General features: G+C 46.4%; 2 protein-coding genes across 2 annotated transcripts; one reads left to right on the top strand and one right to left on the bottom strand.

Annotated features, from left to right (window-relative positions):
- Positions 1-1,632: 1,632 nt before the first annotated feature.
- On the top strand, positions 1,633-1,977 carry PtA15_7A320 (uncharacterized protein; the record flags this gene model as incomplete). The annotated part of the gene is made up of 1 exon (XM_053170916.1): positions 1,633-1,977. The coding sequence occupies one exon, from the start codon at positions 1,633-1,635 to the stop codon at positions 1,975-1,977; it is 345 nt and encodes a 114-aa protein (XP_053022149.1).
- An 11,303-nt stretch (positions 1,978-13,280) lies between these two features.
- On the bottom strand, positions 13,281-14,216 carry PtA15_7A319 (uncharacterized protein; the record flags this gene model as incomplete). The annotated part of the gene is made up of 2 exons (XM_053170914.1): positions 13,281-13,695; positions 14,068-14,216. The coding sequence occupies 2 exons, from the start codon at positions 14,214-14,216 to the stop codon at positions 13,281-13,283; spliced, it is 564 nt and encodes a 187-aa protein (XP_053022148.1).
- Between the last annotated feature and the right edge of the window lie 2,871 nt (positions 14,217-17,087).

Raw genomic sequence — 17,087 nt, 5'->3', positions numbered from 1 at the left:
CTCTCATCTGCGCTAACGCTACGCTAACAGCTAAATTAGCTGCACACCCTGTGCACAGAGCGTTAGCGCGGAGATGGCGCAATTCTGCTAATGCTACGCTAAAAGTTAGCGGAATTCCGCTACGCTACGCCACACTAATGCTACGGTTAGCGTAGCTGGCCCACTGTTGTCGGAGGCCAATTGCCAGTTTTGATTTTCCTGAAGTTTGGTCAAATTTGACTGTTCAGGTTCTGGGCTGTGGGGGTTTTTAGATGTCTTTGTATCACCACTATTGGAGTTGGTTACAGTCAGAGTAGGTTTTCTTTCAGGCACAGCTATTGTTGGGTTAGGGGGTATCGCGGGCATGGGGGTAGGGGATATCAAGGTATCTTTGAGTGGAGGGTTGAGAGGAGGGTTGGGAGGGCTTCTGTGGGTGTTTTTTGTTTTACAGGCCATTATCACAGGGGTACATAAGGGGTATGGAGTAAGGTTATAATCTTAAAGCTTGTAGGCTATGAAGATTGTGAATTGATTGGAAATAAGCACTTGGGGTATGTGAATAATGTCTATTAAGGTTGAAAATCAATGGCTCCATGGTAAATTTTTAAAAAAAAGTGATTGAATTCTATCATGGCCAAGATATTGACTTGGTGGTGGGCCAGTATAGCCATACCTAGGTCGGGGCAGCGGAGTCTGGAGATATATGCTTCTTAGCAACAAGTTATGAGCTTCCACAAGCCTGTTTGGGCTGTAGTTCTGGGGCATTGTAAGGTACGGTGATGTAAAGATAATCTACGGACTTACTTCGCGCACTGTGGGTGACCCGTCCGCAACATTGCAACGCAGTGTGCGCCCTCAGTCAAACATTGCACGCACTGTGAATTCCCCCAGAAAAAGGATGAGACTACCTCCAAAACCCTGTCTATCCCCACTGCACACCTCCTTGATCACAACACTTTTACCTCTTCCTTCAACCCTCTGCAATCTACCAACTCAGGATACAGAACCCCAGACCCCAGACTCCATCTTTCCCTCTACAGAGACTCTGAGGTAGGGCTAATTTGTCCTTTTGTTGCTTGATAACAATTTACCTCAAAGGATAACATGTTGCTTGACCAGTAACAGCCTCAAAAAAAGAGGCCTGTTATGATACCCATTGCCAATTTTTCTTTGAAGAATTGGTAGATAGGGTCTTCATCACCATATAGAAAAATCTTGGGGTGTTTCTGGCTCTCAGTCTAATGTAAGAAATTATTGATTAAATCCCAAAAATAACAAATATGTGCCCCTCGGGGGTTTTTGTAAATCAAGAGACTTGAGACCATGGATCCTCTAACCACCCCAACGGCTTCTGCACTAAATACCCCAAACACCAAGGAAGATCCTTCGCCTAAAACAATCAATCCTCTCAACTCCTAAATGGCTTCCGTACCACCAAACAACGAGGAAAATTCTCTGCCCAAAAACGCATCTAGATCTAGAGACGAGCAAACTCCAGTACAAGAAGAAGACCACCCAATAATTCCTACCAGAGCGACAAAAGGAGCTCTACCAGAAGATTGATGAAGCAATAGGCAAACGGCGTCGACGGAAAGGGGGCAATGATGATCTGGAGAGGATGAAACTGAGGAAGTTTCCCGGCTACGTTCATGGATGCTGAATGAGGTTGAGAAGCACAACCAAGAGAGCGAGGAGCGTCGGCAAGCCACGGAGAAACTGATGATGCTACCGATTGTGACATCTGTCATGCGAAAGTACTCAGCCTTTCCACATTATCACTCCAAGACGTCTGCCTCACTGTTATCCTCTCATCCGCCCGCAATTCTCAACAATGGCGTCTTGGAAGCCGTCAAGAAGTGTATCAAGCCCCCGCCTGACCTGGGAGTTCCAGCTCTCAACATCCAACATGAGCTCCTCAAGCTGCTTGAAAAAGTCAGTCTTTGCCCAATCCTTCCCTCCCTTTTCACAACCAAGTCGGTTCCTGTTCACCCAAGCTGATTGTAAAGAACGAGGATCCGGGGGATCACACCTATAGCAGTGACTGCGCTGTGAGTATCACGACGAACACGGATGAAGGAGCTGGTGGATGTACACCTATAGCAGCGACTGCGCTGTGAGTATCACGACGAACACGGATGAAGGAGCTGGTGGATGCACACCTGCAGAACAAGTGAGTTGAGTGAGTATGATTGACAAAGCAAACAAGATGAATGAGAACAATGGAACCACAACATAAACCTATAGCAGCAACTGCACTGTGAGTATCACGACGAACACGGATGAAGGAGCTGGTGGATGCACACCTGAAGGTCGACCGTACAAAGACAGATAAGAGACCGTACATAAGATAATGAGAGAAAGAGACTGAAGGCATACCTGCAGACCGAGTGAGTTGAGTGAGTATGATTGACAAAGCAAACGAGATGAATAGAGAAGCAACATAAGGAAGCGAGGTTGAACTATATACATCTATGATTCATCATGTAACTCTAACCTAAAAGAACCCAGTCCGCAGCACAATGCTGTGCCTCAATAGATTGGGCCTTCAAAATAAATGGCCAGCATGCCAAAAATACTTCCAAAAATTTGCTATAGGATAATGAAGACCCTATCTACCAATTCATCAAAGAAAAATTGGCAAAAGTCTCATTTCTTTTCCGGGGGAATTTGCAGTGCATGAATTAATGTTTGACAGAGGGCGTGCACTGCATTGCAACGTCGCAGACCGGTTGCCTGCAGTGCACAAAGTCTTTTTTGCAGTGCACAAAGTAAGTCTTTTAATTTATTGGTAGGCTATGTACAGTTTTACATGTCTGTTTACACACATTGTGGCATGGTACCTTGTAGTTATACAGGTTGCGGGGCCCCTGGGTAAAAATTACAATTTTTTATTTACATGGGGCTAATTTACGTTGCATGGTTGGGACCACACAAATTGCAACAATAATTAAATAAATCGACTCCCAAACGTCGTTTACGTCACGCGGACCGTCTCGGGACGTCTCCCCCGGGTCCGCGCGACCTCCCGCTGCCGCAAAAGTATTTTGGGAGTCGATTAATTAATTCCCCTCTCAAGGATGGGAGTCGATACATTAATTTAACAAAAAATGACGGAATATACAAAAAAATTATATCTTGTCATTGTTGTACCCAAACACCCTAAAAGGTTTACAGAAATACAAATACACTCTTTAGAGAATATTGAGAGCTTCACGGCATTAGTACTCCTCAGGGAGAACCTGTGTAGCCGGGGGCGGATTTGGTGGATTTCCTACTAAGGCAAACCCCAAAACCTTATCTACGGTGCTCCAAATGGCCCCAAAATTTTTTAGTTATAATGTTAATCTCTTTAAAACATATTTTCAGCTTCACGGAATTAGTACTCTTCAGGGAGACCCTGTGTAGCCGGGGGCGGATTTGGCGGATTTCCTACTAAGGCAAACCCCTGAAACCTTATCTACGGTGCTCCAAACGGCCCCAAATTTGTTCTGCTATACAAATACACTCTCTAGAAAACATTATAAGCTCCAAGGAGGTATTACACATCAGGCACACCTTCTATTGACTGTGGTGTAGCGTAGCGCAGCGCAAATGCGCTATTTTTTAGCGTAGCGTGAGCGAAATCAAGCGCATCTGCGCTAAAGCTAATTTCACAGGGTGAAAAGCTAATTTAGCTTATAGTGTAGTGTTAGCGCAGATACATGCGATTACGCTAATGCTACACAAAAAATAGTGCATTTGCGCTGTGCTACGCTACACCACAGTCAATAGAAGGTGTGCCTGATGTGTAATATCTCCTTGGAGCTTATAATGTTTTCTAGAGAGTGTATTCATATAGCAGAAAAAATTTGGGGCCGTTTGGAGCACCATAGATAAGGTTTTGGGGGTTTGCCTTAGTAGGAAATCCGCCAAATCCGCCCCCCGGCTACACAGGGTCTCCCTGAGGAGTACTAATGCTGTGAAGCTTAAAATATGTTCTAAAGAGTGTATTCTTATAGCTAAAACAATTTGGGGCTTTTTGGAGCACTGTAGATAAGGTTTCGGGGGTTTGCCTTAGTAGGAAATCCGCCAAATCCGCCCCCGGCTACACAGGGTCTCCCTGAGGAGTACTAATGCCGCGAAGCTCACAATATTCTCTAAAGAGTGTATTTATATTGCTGTAAACCTTTTAGGGCGTTTGGGTACAACAGTCGGTCCGCGCGACGTAAACGACGTTTGGGAGTCGATTTATTAATTCCTGGGAGTCGATTTTTCAACTCCCTAATTAAATTCACTGTTTTGTAAATTTTTACAACCCCCCCGTTTACAATTGGGTGGGAATTTTAAAACAAAATTTGTAAAAATCATCCACCCCAAAAACAAGTTTAAAATTTACGGACTTACTTTGCGCACTGCAAAAAGCTCTTCGCGCACTGTGCAGTGCGCGAAGTTTGCAAACACTTCGCGCACTGCGCGTGAAGGGCGCAACTTTTTCAAATTATTTTTTGACCAATCCAAGTTTATTAAAACCACAGTTTCACAGAAACTGACTTCATGGGTTCATGCTGCATTTCATTGAAATTGCAGGCAGAAGAAATTAGAAGTTTGAAATTTGTGTTCCTTAAGTTTGAAAAGTTTAAGTTTTTTTTCAGTAATGGTTTGTTTGAGTTTATATAATTATTGTTTTTGTGTGAGTTTATTTTATGTTTTTGTGTGTTTTGATTGTGTTCAAATGTTTTTGTTTTGTGTGAGTTCAAAGTTTAAATTTTTTTGTGTTGTGTGAGTTCAAAGTTTAAATTTTCTTGTTTTGTGTGAGTTTAAAGTTTAAATTGTTAAAGTTTTGTTTGGGTTTGGAATTTTTGTTTTTTGAAATCAAGAAGGGGCCTACTCAAATGAAATAGGGGGCCTTCAGGGAGGGGGTGGACGAAACCAGATCCCCTGGGGGGACAAACAGCTCCCCCCCAGCCCTTTAAGTATCCGACCAAGCTCACAGGGCCCTGAAATCCTTCAAACCAAAACTTTTGGTTGCCAGGGCCCTGCACCTGGGCAGACACAATGCTGGCCTGTACACACTCATCTGAGTGTTTACAGGTCAGCTTGAGAGCTTGAATCCTCAAGATGACCAGTCAGGGTCATCAAGACATGCTCCGGAGAGGCATCCTCCCCGAGGTCTCCATCTCGTCTTGATGCCAATCTGTAGTGGTATCGGGGGGATTCACACAACCATAGCGGGGTAATGCACTGTGGAGTCCCCTTGATGACCGGTACAGACCGGCTTCGAGCAGATTCTCCTCCTCTCCAATGACTGGTCCGTGCCGGTCATCGAGAGGAGTCATAGCTCTTGATGACCGGTCTGTGCGGTCATTGAGGGAGGTAACACCTCTTGATGACCGGAACAGCCCGGCATTGAGGAGATTCATACCTCTCGATGGCCGGTCTGTACCGGTAAGAGGGGACTCCACAGTAAATTACCCCTCAATGGTCGGTCCAACCGGTCATCGAGGGGTCTCTCACCCCCCGATGACCGGTCAGACCGGCCATTGAGGGGTCTCACACCTCTCAATGACTGGTCGGACCGGCCATCGAGGGGTCTCATACCTCTTGATGACTGGTCGGACCGGCCATCAAGGGATCTCATATCTCTCGATGACTGGTTGGACCGGCCATTGAGGGGTCTCATACCTCTCAATGGCCGGTCGGTACCAGTCATCGAGGGGACTCCGCAGTACAGTACACCTCGATGACAGATCAGTGCCCGCCATCGAGGGGTCCCTCACCTCCCAATGAGCGGTCGGACCAGCCATCGAGGGGTCTCATACCCCTCAATGGCCGGTTGGTACCGGTCATCGAGGGGTCTCACACCTCTTGATGACCGGTCGGACCGGCCATCGAGGGGTCATCAGGGGGGCTCCGCAGTACGATGACCGGTCGCGTGCCGGCCATTGATCTCTCACCTCCCAATGACCGGTCAGACCGGCCATCAGGTCTCACACCTCCCAAAGACTGATCTGTACCAGCCATTGAGGGGTCTCACACCTCTCAATGACTGGTCTGTACTGCTCATTGAGAAGAGTTGCACATTAGCTGGTCATCAAGTGGGGTGTGCCCTGCTTGATGACTGCTGTGGGCACTTTGGAACACTGGAGTGCAAAGCCAAAATCAGGGTGGAGTGCATCCCATTTTGGTGTATTTTGGAGTGCCAAGGCATGTGCTCCAACAAACATGGATTTAAGAGTAAAATAGGCCCTCCAGATTTTTTGGAGTACCATCTTCCTAACCCACCTCCCCCAAAGCCAAAAATTAGTACAAGTTTGGAGTACATTTAGGCTTATCCTGCTTTTAATTCAGAGAATATTAATTTAATATCAATTCAAAGGTACATCTACAGTTGCGCGCAACATTCTACTGTACAGAGCTACCCGCAAAAATTGAAACCCCAACTGGGTCGGGGGTCCAGCACTCTAACAGAGTATAAAGAGTGTGTGGATTCCAAATCTAAAGTGGCAACCAATTTGGTCCAGCCAATTTTTTTTTGTTCACAGCCCATATTTTGGGAACCACCTCCCAAATACAGGCATAAGTACATATGTATGGGCTCCTAAACCCATACTTATGCCTTCTGGTTGGGCACTAAACCCACACATGAAGGCAGAAACTGTCATGCAGTGCTTTGAGTAGCGTCTGGTGGGTGTAAAACCATAGCTAGGACACCATACCATGTCCCAGCCGCCCAAAAATATGTGAAAAAACTGTATTTTTTAGGTTTTGGACCCCAACATTTGGGACCAGACAAAAACCTTGTACAGTGGAATGCTGCGTGCAACTGTACAGCCTAAATACCAGCCTGAGAGAACTTGGGGATCTCAATCATAGAAATATATTCCACCTCCTTGTGGATTAAAAACTTTGAAAACAGTACTCTGGTCAGATCAATGTCTAATTCAATTAATCTCTTTCCAAAGTATGTATGTGTATCCTGAGGAAGAGGATTTTGATTTTCAGACTTAGGCTAGGGGTATAATTGTGGCATCATAATAAACTAGAGGCCAAGGCGGCTTCGCCGCTGCAAACCCCAGCACAGCAAGAGGCCACCAAGCTCAAATTCAAACTTGAAAATTTTTCCATAGTATTTCTCCCACTTTTCAGTGGAGGAAAACCTTTCAACAAAGCAACTTTACCAGGTATGTACAGGTTCCTATGAATTTTTTTTAGCCAGAGGTCTGGTGGAAAAGCTTTGGCACCACCCTAAACACTTGATAGGGCACTGTATAACCATTGCATGATTTTGCAGAACAGCCTGGGGGAACTTGAAAAAGACCCATAAGTTTGAGAAAATCAAACTTTGCTTTCTTCTTATTTGAAGTATGGATCACAAATAAGTCAGTTCAAAAGATTCAAGGGGACTCATTCAACACTCACCACAGTTTGACACATCTGAGAAAACTCAAAAAAAGAAAAATAACACCCAATCAGGACAGGCCTCATTTTGATTTTTCTTCTTCCCTCAGGATGCATGGCATTGCAGAAAAAAAAACCAACTAATCTCCAGCATCAGAAAAAATAAACTGAAATTGGCAGGTCAAAGGAGTCACAAATAACAAAATGTGGGGGAAGTGGGGGGGAGGGGGAAAAGAAAGGCAGAATTCACTAACCAGAGCATCAGTGCAGTTCAAAACATAGCTAAGCTGCAATCAAATATATAGGTTGGTTGGCTGAGACACAGTAGCCACTGAGTTTAGAGAAGAACACAATGTTGTGCCCTTTTCCAACCTGAGTCAGGTCAGTTGCCCAACCACACAAGAGCAATGGTTTGATTGAGTCATGCAACTCCTTTGAGCATCCCAAGCATCCCAGAGGTGCAGCCAAATGAATTCAGTGAGGCTGGGCTTGAAGGAATGTGAGATGTAGGATGGGAACAACTTCAAGCTTTGGTGAAAGGGTGTTGATTTCAGTACACATGTGTAACTTTTTGTCCCAAAGAAAGTGCTGCGTCCAACATCCTTGCTTCAATTTCTTGGATGCTGCTGCCACGCTGTTAGTCCAATCACTTCAGGCGCCGGGGCTGGTCCCCAGCAAAGACAGTCTTGGGCTCAGCAGGCTGGAGTTCCTGTGCTTTTGGCGGAGATGATGACCTTAATGGGCAAGTTCACATGTGCGTAGTGCAGCTCATGAATGATGTGGCAGGTGTTGAAAACCAGCCTTGTCTTGGAATGGTTGATGAAGTACTTGACTGCTTTTGGCCTGAAGGCTTCGGGGAGTGAGATGATGACAAGAAAAGGTTGCTCAAAAGCGTCAAAAATCTAGCTTCTGGACAACGCAATGCATGAAGTTGGCCTTCTCACTCATCTCCTAAGACGTGTGCTGATTATTGAGGTACCTTCATAGCTGGACTTATCGTGGTACATGGGCTTGTTGTCACCAGAAATGGAATTGTCTTGTTAATAGTAAACAAGTCTTGAAAAAAAGGAATCACCTCAAGAGTGAGAGTCTCTTCAGGCAAAAAGTGAAGGATCCTTTTTGAACAAAGGGGTGGAATCAACATAGATCACGGATCTTCTTGACCTTGCTTCCAGTTATGCCCAAGCTCAACAATTCTGCCAGAAGAGCCTTGCAGTTCTTGATCACCGCTTGCGCTTAATCTACAAAGCTAGGCACGCTTAATGTACAAAGCTCGGCTTAGCCACAGCTATGGCCGCAATTTTGTGATTGTGTGGCCCGCCCTGGCAGCCCGCAAACACCGCCTTCTAGATTCAATCCTTGATTGTTTCATTTTTATCCTTTCAGAAACATATCATTCTTGACCGTGGTCATTGTGACATTTTTTGTTTGTCTTTATCACCACATCATACTCCTCAAAGGGGTTGTTTTCCACTGGTTTGCCTATCAGTCCTGAGATATGGGCCATCTAGATTGTCAAACATCAAAATTTAACAAAAAAAAAGCTTTCATATCAAGGGGTGGAACGTGCTAGACTGAAATGAATCATCAAGAAAACACTCTTGCAATCAGCAATATACCCCAAGCATTTGTAGTCCCAATCGCAAGGATTAGTGCTGGCACCGAGCTAAATATCAAAAAAAAAGTGTTGTCAATTTCAGTTGCACACGAATGAACTCATTACGTTGGGTATACCGCATAAAGATGTCACTTGATACCCGGGTACCCGCCACAGGTGTGGGTACCTCCCCAAAAAACCACTAATTCTCAGCACCCGCACCCGCACCGGCACCCCTCTGAGGAGCAGGAAGCAGGTACCCGGGTACCTGCGGCAGGTACCCGCGGGTGTGGAGAATTTTTGCGGCTAAGTAAGCAAGGAAGCCTTCTCGGCCAGTTGGTGTATGTATACCACCCCGCCGAGAGGAAGCCCTCTTGGCGAGCTGGTGTACGTGTTCCAGCCCGCCGAGAGAAAGCCCTCTTGGCGAGCTGGTGTACGTGTTCCAGCCCGCCGAGAGGAAGCCCTCTTGGCGAGCTGGTGTACGTGTTCCAGCCTGCCGAGAGGAAGCCCTCTCGGCGAGCTGGTATATGTATACCAGCCAGCCGAGAGGAAGCCCTCTCGGGAGCTGGCGTGAAGCCCTCTCGGCGAGCTGGCGTGAAGCCCTATCGGCGAGCTGGCGTATGTATACCAGCCAGCCGAGAGGAAGCCCTCTCGGCGAGCTGGTGGATGTATACCAGCCAGCCGAGAGGAGCCAGCCAAGAGGAAGCCCTCTCGGCGAGCTGGTGGATGTATACCAGCCAGCCTAGAGGAAGCCCTCTCGGCGAGCTGGTGTATGTATACCAGCCAGCCGAGAGGAAGCCATCTCGGCGAGCTGGTGGATGTATACCAGCCAGCCAAGAGGAAGCGCTCTCGGCGAGCTGGTGTATGTATACCAGCCAGCCGAGAGGAAGCCCTCTCGGCGAGCTGGTGGATGTATACCAGCCAGCCGAGAGGAAGCGCTCTCGGCGAGCTGGTGTATGTATACCAGCCAGCCGAGAGGAAGCCCTCTCGGCGAGCTGGTGGATGTATACCAGCCAGCCGAGAGGAAGCCCTCTCGGCGAGCTGGTAGATGTATACCAGCCAGCCGAGAGGAAGCCCTCTCGGCGAGCTGGTGGATGTATACCAGCCAGCCGAGAGGAAGCGCTCTCGGCGAGCTGGTAGATGTATACCAGCCAGCCGAGAGGAAGCCCTCTCGGCGAGCTGGTGGATGTATACCAGCCAGCCGAGAGGAAGACATCTCGGCTGGCTGGTATAAAGATATTTTAGCTTTTTCTGGTCTAAATTGACATCTGCGGGGCCCGCTCCAATGAGCTTCCAAGCCCCCACCCGGGAGAGGGGGAAGGGTCCGAATATGGTCGAGGTCGATACAGATAGGTCGCGTGCGAGACCGTTGTGGATTGACAACGAGGCTTGGGCCGGGGCATTTGCGACGTGTGACAGCGGGTTTATTGAGGGTTGGGTGGCAACCCGCCGGCTATTTAATAGGGGAGGGGGAGGGGTGTTTCCCCCCCAGGGGATCCGGTTTCGTCCTACCCCCTCCCTGGAGCCCACTAATCATTTGATTAGGGCCTTCTTGATATCATTTTTGACCGGCCTTTTTTTGCCTGTTGCTGCTGCACTGGCTGGAAGGTCAATCCGAGGCTCCCTCCAGGAGTTTGGGGATTATTTTTCAACATTTGGGGGCCTTTTGCTAAAGAACACAGGCCAAAACCATGTACTTGCCTGCGGTGATTCTGTGATTTTAATAAACTTGGATAGAAAATCGAGAGAGTACTCCATGAGTACCACAAATATTCCATAAACCTTAGATACTGGGACCTGGGAGTGCAGCGGCGAAGCCGCCTTGGCCTCTAGTCAATATAAAAGCTTATTATTGTCCTCTGTGAATTTATTTGGAGTTTTTTGAAGCTTCCTTGTATGCTTGAAAATCCCACCAATAAAAAGAACAAGTACAGTTATTTGGAGACCTGGAATCCATATTCCCACCAGCCAAAAAATCAAAATAATTTAGTGAATCATGATAAATATGTATTTAATTTTTTGGCCACTTTGTGCAAGAATAAGGCTTTCAAAAATTAGGAAAGTTCACCACTTACTGGTGCATTCTGGCATATTTTGAGAAAAAGTTACTGGTTTTTGAAAGCCTTCTCCTTGTACAAAGTGGCCAAAAAGTTCTAAAACTTTTAAATACATTTTTAATATGACTAGAGGCCAAGGCGGCTTCGCCGCTGCAAATTTTAGGTTCATTTCCCACCCCTCTTGTTGATTAAATTTCTAACCTAATTGGATAGCTCACAAACCCACCCATATAGCCCTCAAATCGCCTGCAAATAGTTTCCATTCCTCTTTTTCATTTAACTGATTAAAATTAACTGGGTATCATTGTGTGTGTAACTGAACCATGTGTCTTGAGGGGGTTGTAACTTCTGATCCAGAGGTGTCGAGGTATGTTTTCCCAGGTGTCCAAGGGTATTCTTGACCGTAGAATCTAGTGGCAAAGCTATATTAAGTTTATGGTTCACAGGATATTGAGGTTGATTCTTGGAAAGAGTCACCCACCCATTGCATTCCCATTCATCCATTCTCAAAAGCTCAAAAATACCAATATTTATGGCTATGGCATACATTTCAGTTTAAAGTGGGGCCAGCTTGTTTTACTTCAGATTCAATTTAATTTCATAAACACTGGTCAGAGTTGCCTGCAGGAAGGTCAAATGATAAATATCACTCTTCTCAACACAAACTGAGTAACCTGCACATTATTTGGTTGCTTATTCTAATTTCTGGTTGCTTATTCTAATTTTGTTCTGAAATTCTAATTTCAATGATATAAGGTCAAATATATAATGTGAGGCACTTCCCTCCAACCAGTGGCCAGTAATCTGATCTCCTTTCTGCCAAAGAGCCCCAATGAGGTCATGATATGTAGACAATGACATGAATACATCAGGGGATGAAAGATTGGACCCACCTGGCCCCAGGCAACGGTGTATCCGCTGCGCTACGCTAAAAAAAGCGGCCTTTTAGCGTAGCGCAGCGGTTGACCGCTACGTGACCAGACCAAAAAGCGATAGCGCAGCGAGAACACCGCTGCGCTACTCGCTACGCGCAGCGATTGTCCGCTACCTCCCAGGGCCATTAGCAAAAGCGCAGCGAAAGCGAAAATTCGCTACGCTACCCGCTAAATTAGCGGATAGCAGAACAGTTTTATGTTCTAAACATGTTTTTATGTGGTTTAAAACCTTTTTCATTTTTTTTTTTTTGGTTCCCCATGGCATAGAGAATAGCGACGCTGACCGCTACGTGTTTGCTTCTTTAGCGCGCTATTTTTTGATTTTTTTTCCGGAAAAATCAAAAAGCGCGTAGCGCGTAGCGCAGCGACCCGAAAAATCGCTGCGCTACCCGCTTCGCTGCGCTAAACGCAGCGCAGCGGATACACCGTTGCCCCAGGCCATCTTACTGGAACAGATAAACCATTGCTACACAACAACACTACCACCGCCACCACCACCATATATTTTTTCTTCAGATGCAGATAATTTGGAGGGCTCAATTGAGGAGAACACCACTGCTTTGTTGGAAGTATTCAAATCCCTCTCTGGTGAGCTGCTTTCATTTTCTTGCTTTTTGCTCATATATATGCAGGTGGTTTGCCAATATGGCCAGTTGTAAAAAGACATGTGGCCAAGCATCTCTGACAAAATCAAGAGACACCTAATTATTTGGGATTTGGAATATTGGGTGGATTTAATATTGAAAACAGCTAGACATTGAAGGGGAGCAAGAACAAATATTTCAACTGATTGTAGGTTGTTTATGAGTATTATTCAGTATGTATTTGCAAGGCATCAGAGATAAGATAGAGACTGCCAAAAACAGCAGTGAGCTGGTCATTTTACCGTTGACTGATCTGCAGAGAGCCAAACCTGGAGAAAATGTGGTTTGGAGTGACTGGCGTGCCCCACCTCATATCCTCCAGGACGGAGAAGCTAGTGGTGACAAACTGAGGCAGACAGCGCACCCGGCCGAGATTGAGAGCCGCGATGAGTTCGCCAGGCTCTCTTCCCAAACTTTTCTTTGATCTTATTACCGCTGCTGTTAGTGGAGCGGTTGGTAAGGCGAGTTTCGCTGAAACTTACAAAGAAGAGGAAAATCAGAAGCTCTGGGTTAGCTTTCTTAAGAAAAAAGGACGAGGGAAGCGGTAGTTCACTGCTATTGAAGGACGCGCTGTCGAGCTCGGTGTGCGGGCCGTCTTTTCCGAACAATAGCTGTCCCATTGTGAAGGAGGATATGAGTGACTGTGGACAAGGATTAGAGAGGGCAGTTTTTTTGAAGACTGACTGTCGATTTAGTGGTTTCTATTTTTTTGAAGATCCCGTGAGCCGACGGTGTTGGTAGCAGAAAAGGAGGAGATGAGGATGGGTGTTTGAGATGGGCGGGAGTAGTTGAGTGAGTATAGTAAGCTCTGGGATGAATTGTGATGGGGGTTTATGGAGTGAGTTTGTCTGCGTACTCTTGAGGGGAGGAAAGTGTTGGTGGGAGAGGGAAAGACGCTCGAAATCGCGCGCGCAAGCAACAGGATCGGCTGGAGGCTGGCGATAAGGATGGTAGTGGTGGTGCTGTTCAAGCCGTTGGGGATGTTTTGGTTGGGGTTGATAGCGGTCAGAATGGGCCGGTTGCGTTTGTTTGCCGGTCTTTGATTCCAACGATCGGCGAGATGATGGCTATGTTTACGTTTCTGGGTCATGACCTGGGAGACGAAGCTGAACAAAAGATCAGTATGGAGTGACTCGAGCGATGACCGGAATATTTTGGCGAAGAGAAGCTGATCGCGGCCAGCCCCGTGAGCATATCGCCGCCTTAATGTAATCTCACTGAAGTCCTCCTTGATTAAAATAGTGTTGTCTGTTTCAGTACGAACAGCGTTGACTTTGCATCGAAGCGCGCGACCGGGTTATAAAGAGCACTAACTTGGCCAGGGGATAGCCGCTGCCTTCCTTGTCTTGACTGAATTCTTTTCACAGGCCATAAAGGCCTGCTTCTAGCTGCTTCTTGTCTTTTGTTTGGTGTTATGGTGTATCAGAGTGTTTGAGAAGATGGGGGAGAAGCAGTTGAAGATGGCCATCTGGATCTACATCTCCCGGCCGAAGCTGCCGAGCTCCGGAAAGTTGAGCAGGACGCCTGAGCGCGGATCAAAGGTATGTAATGAAGCTGATTGACCTTTGGAGTCGCCTCTGGGTTGATACGGTGGAATTTGCGAGGATATTGGAGTGGCGCTGGCCATGGCAACAGATTTGGATGGATCCTAGGAAACTGGTTCTGCGGGTGTATGCAAAACAGAATTGGCTAAACAGGGGTCCGTGTAACGTTGAACGCAATGGGATGACTTACATACGAACAGTATCATAGGGCCGCGGCGAGGATTGTTCGTAGTTAAGGTGAATTGCGTGGCGGCGAGTGTATACAGTCCGGTTTCTGATTTGGTGTGGTTGCTGTGGAATCGTTTATGGTTACGGCGCCACGGCGTGGCCTTTGCGGAGAATGCAACCAAAGTTCTGGCCTGGGGAGGGTGAGGGTGTCAAGTCAAGCGGTGAGGTAGCTGAGAGCTTAAAATGTGGATAGGCTGGCAGTCTCTTGTTTCCCCAGGGTGATTGGAGATGCTGCAATTCCAGCTATCCATCACCCTCAACCCCTCCGCTGTTGCACATGCACAGTTTGAGCAGCAAAGAGTGGGCCCCCCACTGGTCAGCAGCCTTTGTTGCAGGCCAGGGGCCTTCACGTCCAACCTTTTTGACCCGCGCGCTTGACGCGGGCTGGAGGTTGAGCCTGGGGGCACAGCACTGCTGATGTTGGAAGGCTAGGTTGAGAATTTAGAGAGCTACATTTTTTTTGATTCACATTGATTGAGGAAAAGCTGTGGATTTTGCATTGGTTTTTTATACAATGGGGAAACCAATGTTTTTTTTTTCTCATTTTGTGTATTTACAGGGGGAACCCTTGAATTTTTTTTCTAGTGTTCCAGCAAATCTGTGTCTTTAATAAACTTGGATTCACTAAACTATTTAGGGCCTGTACCATACAAAATTTGTTTTTTTGGTGCAGGTAAAATAGTTTTTTTTTTTGCGCTTTTCTGTTTTTTTGAAAAACACATTTCTGAAAAAACAGAATGTGAAAAACGTGTACCACAAACATCCCACCATGGCTCCAGGATATCCACAATCAACCACCATTGCATCGACATCATCGGAGATCCAGCTGACCAATACCCAATAAAAAGACCATGTGATCAGATGCGAGACTATTCCCCTCGATGACAGGTCCGTTTGATCATCGAGAGCTCCCCTCAATGTCCTTTGGTTACTCCTCCAGATGGCCGAAATGAACCGGTCATCCAGGGAAGTGATTACTCCTCTCAATGACCGCAGGAGTAATCACTTCCCTCGATGACCGGGTCGTTACGGTCATTTGGAGGAGTGCATATTCCCTCAATGACCGGAACAAACTGGTCATCAAGAGGAGTATCTACTCCTCAAGATGACCAGAGGATCCACTCCTCTCGATGACCGGTTTGTTGCGGTCATCTTGAGGAGTACATCTTCCACTCAATGACCAGTTCGTTCCGGTCATCAAGGGAGTATGCACTCCTCCCGATGACCGGAACGAACCAGTCATCGAGAGGAGGGTGTACTCCTCAAGATGACCGGAACAAACCAGTGGTCGAGAGGGTGTACTCATCAAGATGACCGGAACAAACCGGTCATCATATCTACCTCTAGATGACCGGTTTGTTCCGGCCATCGGGAGGAGTGCATACTCCCTTGATGACCGGAACGAACTGGTCATCGAGTGGAAGATGTACTCCTCAAGATGACCGCAACGAACCGGTCATCTTGAGGAGTAGATACTCCTCTTGATGACCAGTTCGTTCCGGTCATCGAGGGAATATGCACTCCTCCAAATGACCGTAACGACCCGGTCATCAAGGGAAGGGTTCGTTCCGGTCATCGGGAGGAGTGCATACTTCCTTGATGACCAGAACAAACCGGTCATCTTGATCAGTACATCTTCCTCTTGATGACCGGCTCGTTCCGGTCATCTTGGGAAGTACATACTCCTCTCAAGGATTGGAACAAGCCGGTCATCGAGAATTGGGCGAGTGACTTTTGATGGCAGGTACGGACCGGGCATCAAGGAGGGAGTGTACTCCTATTAATAGCCGTCGTTCTCGAGTACAGACGACTTTATTGGGCTTGAATTTCTTGGATTGAGGCATTGGAGCAGGCGTTGTTGGCAGGTTGGGTTCCGATGTGGGTGGTGGGATGGTGTCCATTAGGACAACAGGGTCAATGAGATTGTCGATGGACTTCGGCATGCTGCTTGGATGTTGGTGCAGTGCAGAGAAGTGGAAAAATAGCTTCCAAAAAACAGGGTCAGACCTGTTTTTGAAAAGCACCCATTTTCGAGGAAAACTATTTTCCGGATATGTCAAAAAACAGGCGCTGTGGTACGTGTTTTTTGGTGAAAACAGTTTTTTTGCAAATAAATTAATTTCCGGGGGAAAAACTGTTTTTTTCCCGGCTATGGTACAGGCCCTTAGATTTTTTGGCATGTGGGAATATGAATTCCAGGTCCCCAAATGGCTGTACTTGTTTTTTTTATTGGTGGGATTTTTAAGCATACAAGGAAGCTTCAAAAAACTCCAAATAAATTCACAGAGGACAATAATAAGCTTTTCTATTGACTAGAGGCCAAGGCGGCTTTGCCGCTGCAGGGCCCAAGGCAGCTGAACCTGACAGCTCTGTTTATGAAGCTTAGGGCAAAAACCCGTCAAAATAAGGGTTTTTTGGGCCCTAGCACTATAACTGTGCTGATATAACACTAGTAATGTAAATTACTAAACTTGTTACGTGGTAATTTGGCCACTAAAAGGGTTTTAAACACTCTTTAAAAAGAGGAGGATTTATTATGTAATTAATAATATATAATTATTAATTACAGGGAATAAATTTGGCGTAAAAAGTAGGTGGTAAGCGCTTAAGCTGATTGGCTGCTTGTCAGAGGCGGGAGTCTCACGGCAACTACTTTTAAGGATAAAGCTTGTAAATATGCTAATAAGGGATTTTTGATATTTAAAGGTTTAATCCAGTGGATTTTA

The sequence above is a fragment of the Puccinia triticina genome, chromosome 7A (assembly GCF_026914185.1).
Source record: "Puccinia triticina chromosome 7A, complete sequence".
NCBI classification, from domain to species: domain Eukaryota; kingdom Fungi; phylum Basidiomycota; class Pucciniomycetes; order Pucciniales; family Pucciniaceae; genus Puccinia; species Puccinia triticina.
The sequence above is the reverse complement of the archived record's forward strand: the minus strand, read 5'-3'. Positions and strand labels throughout refer to the sequence as shown.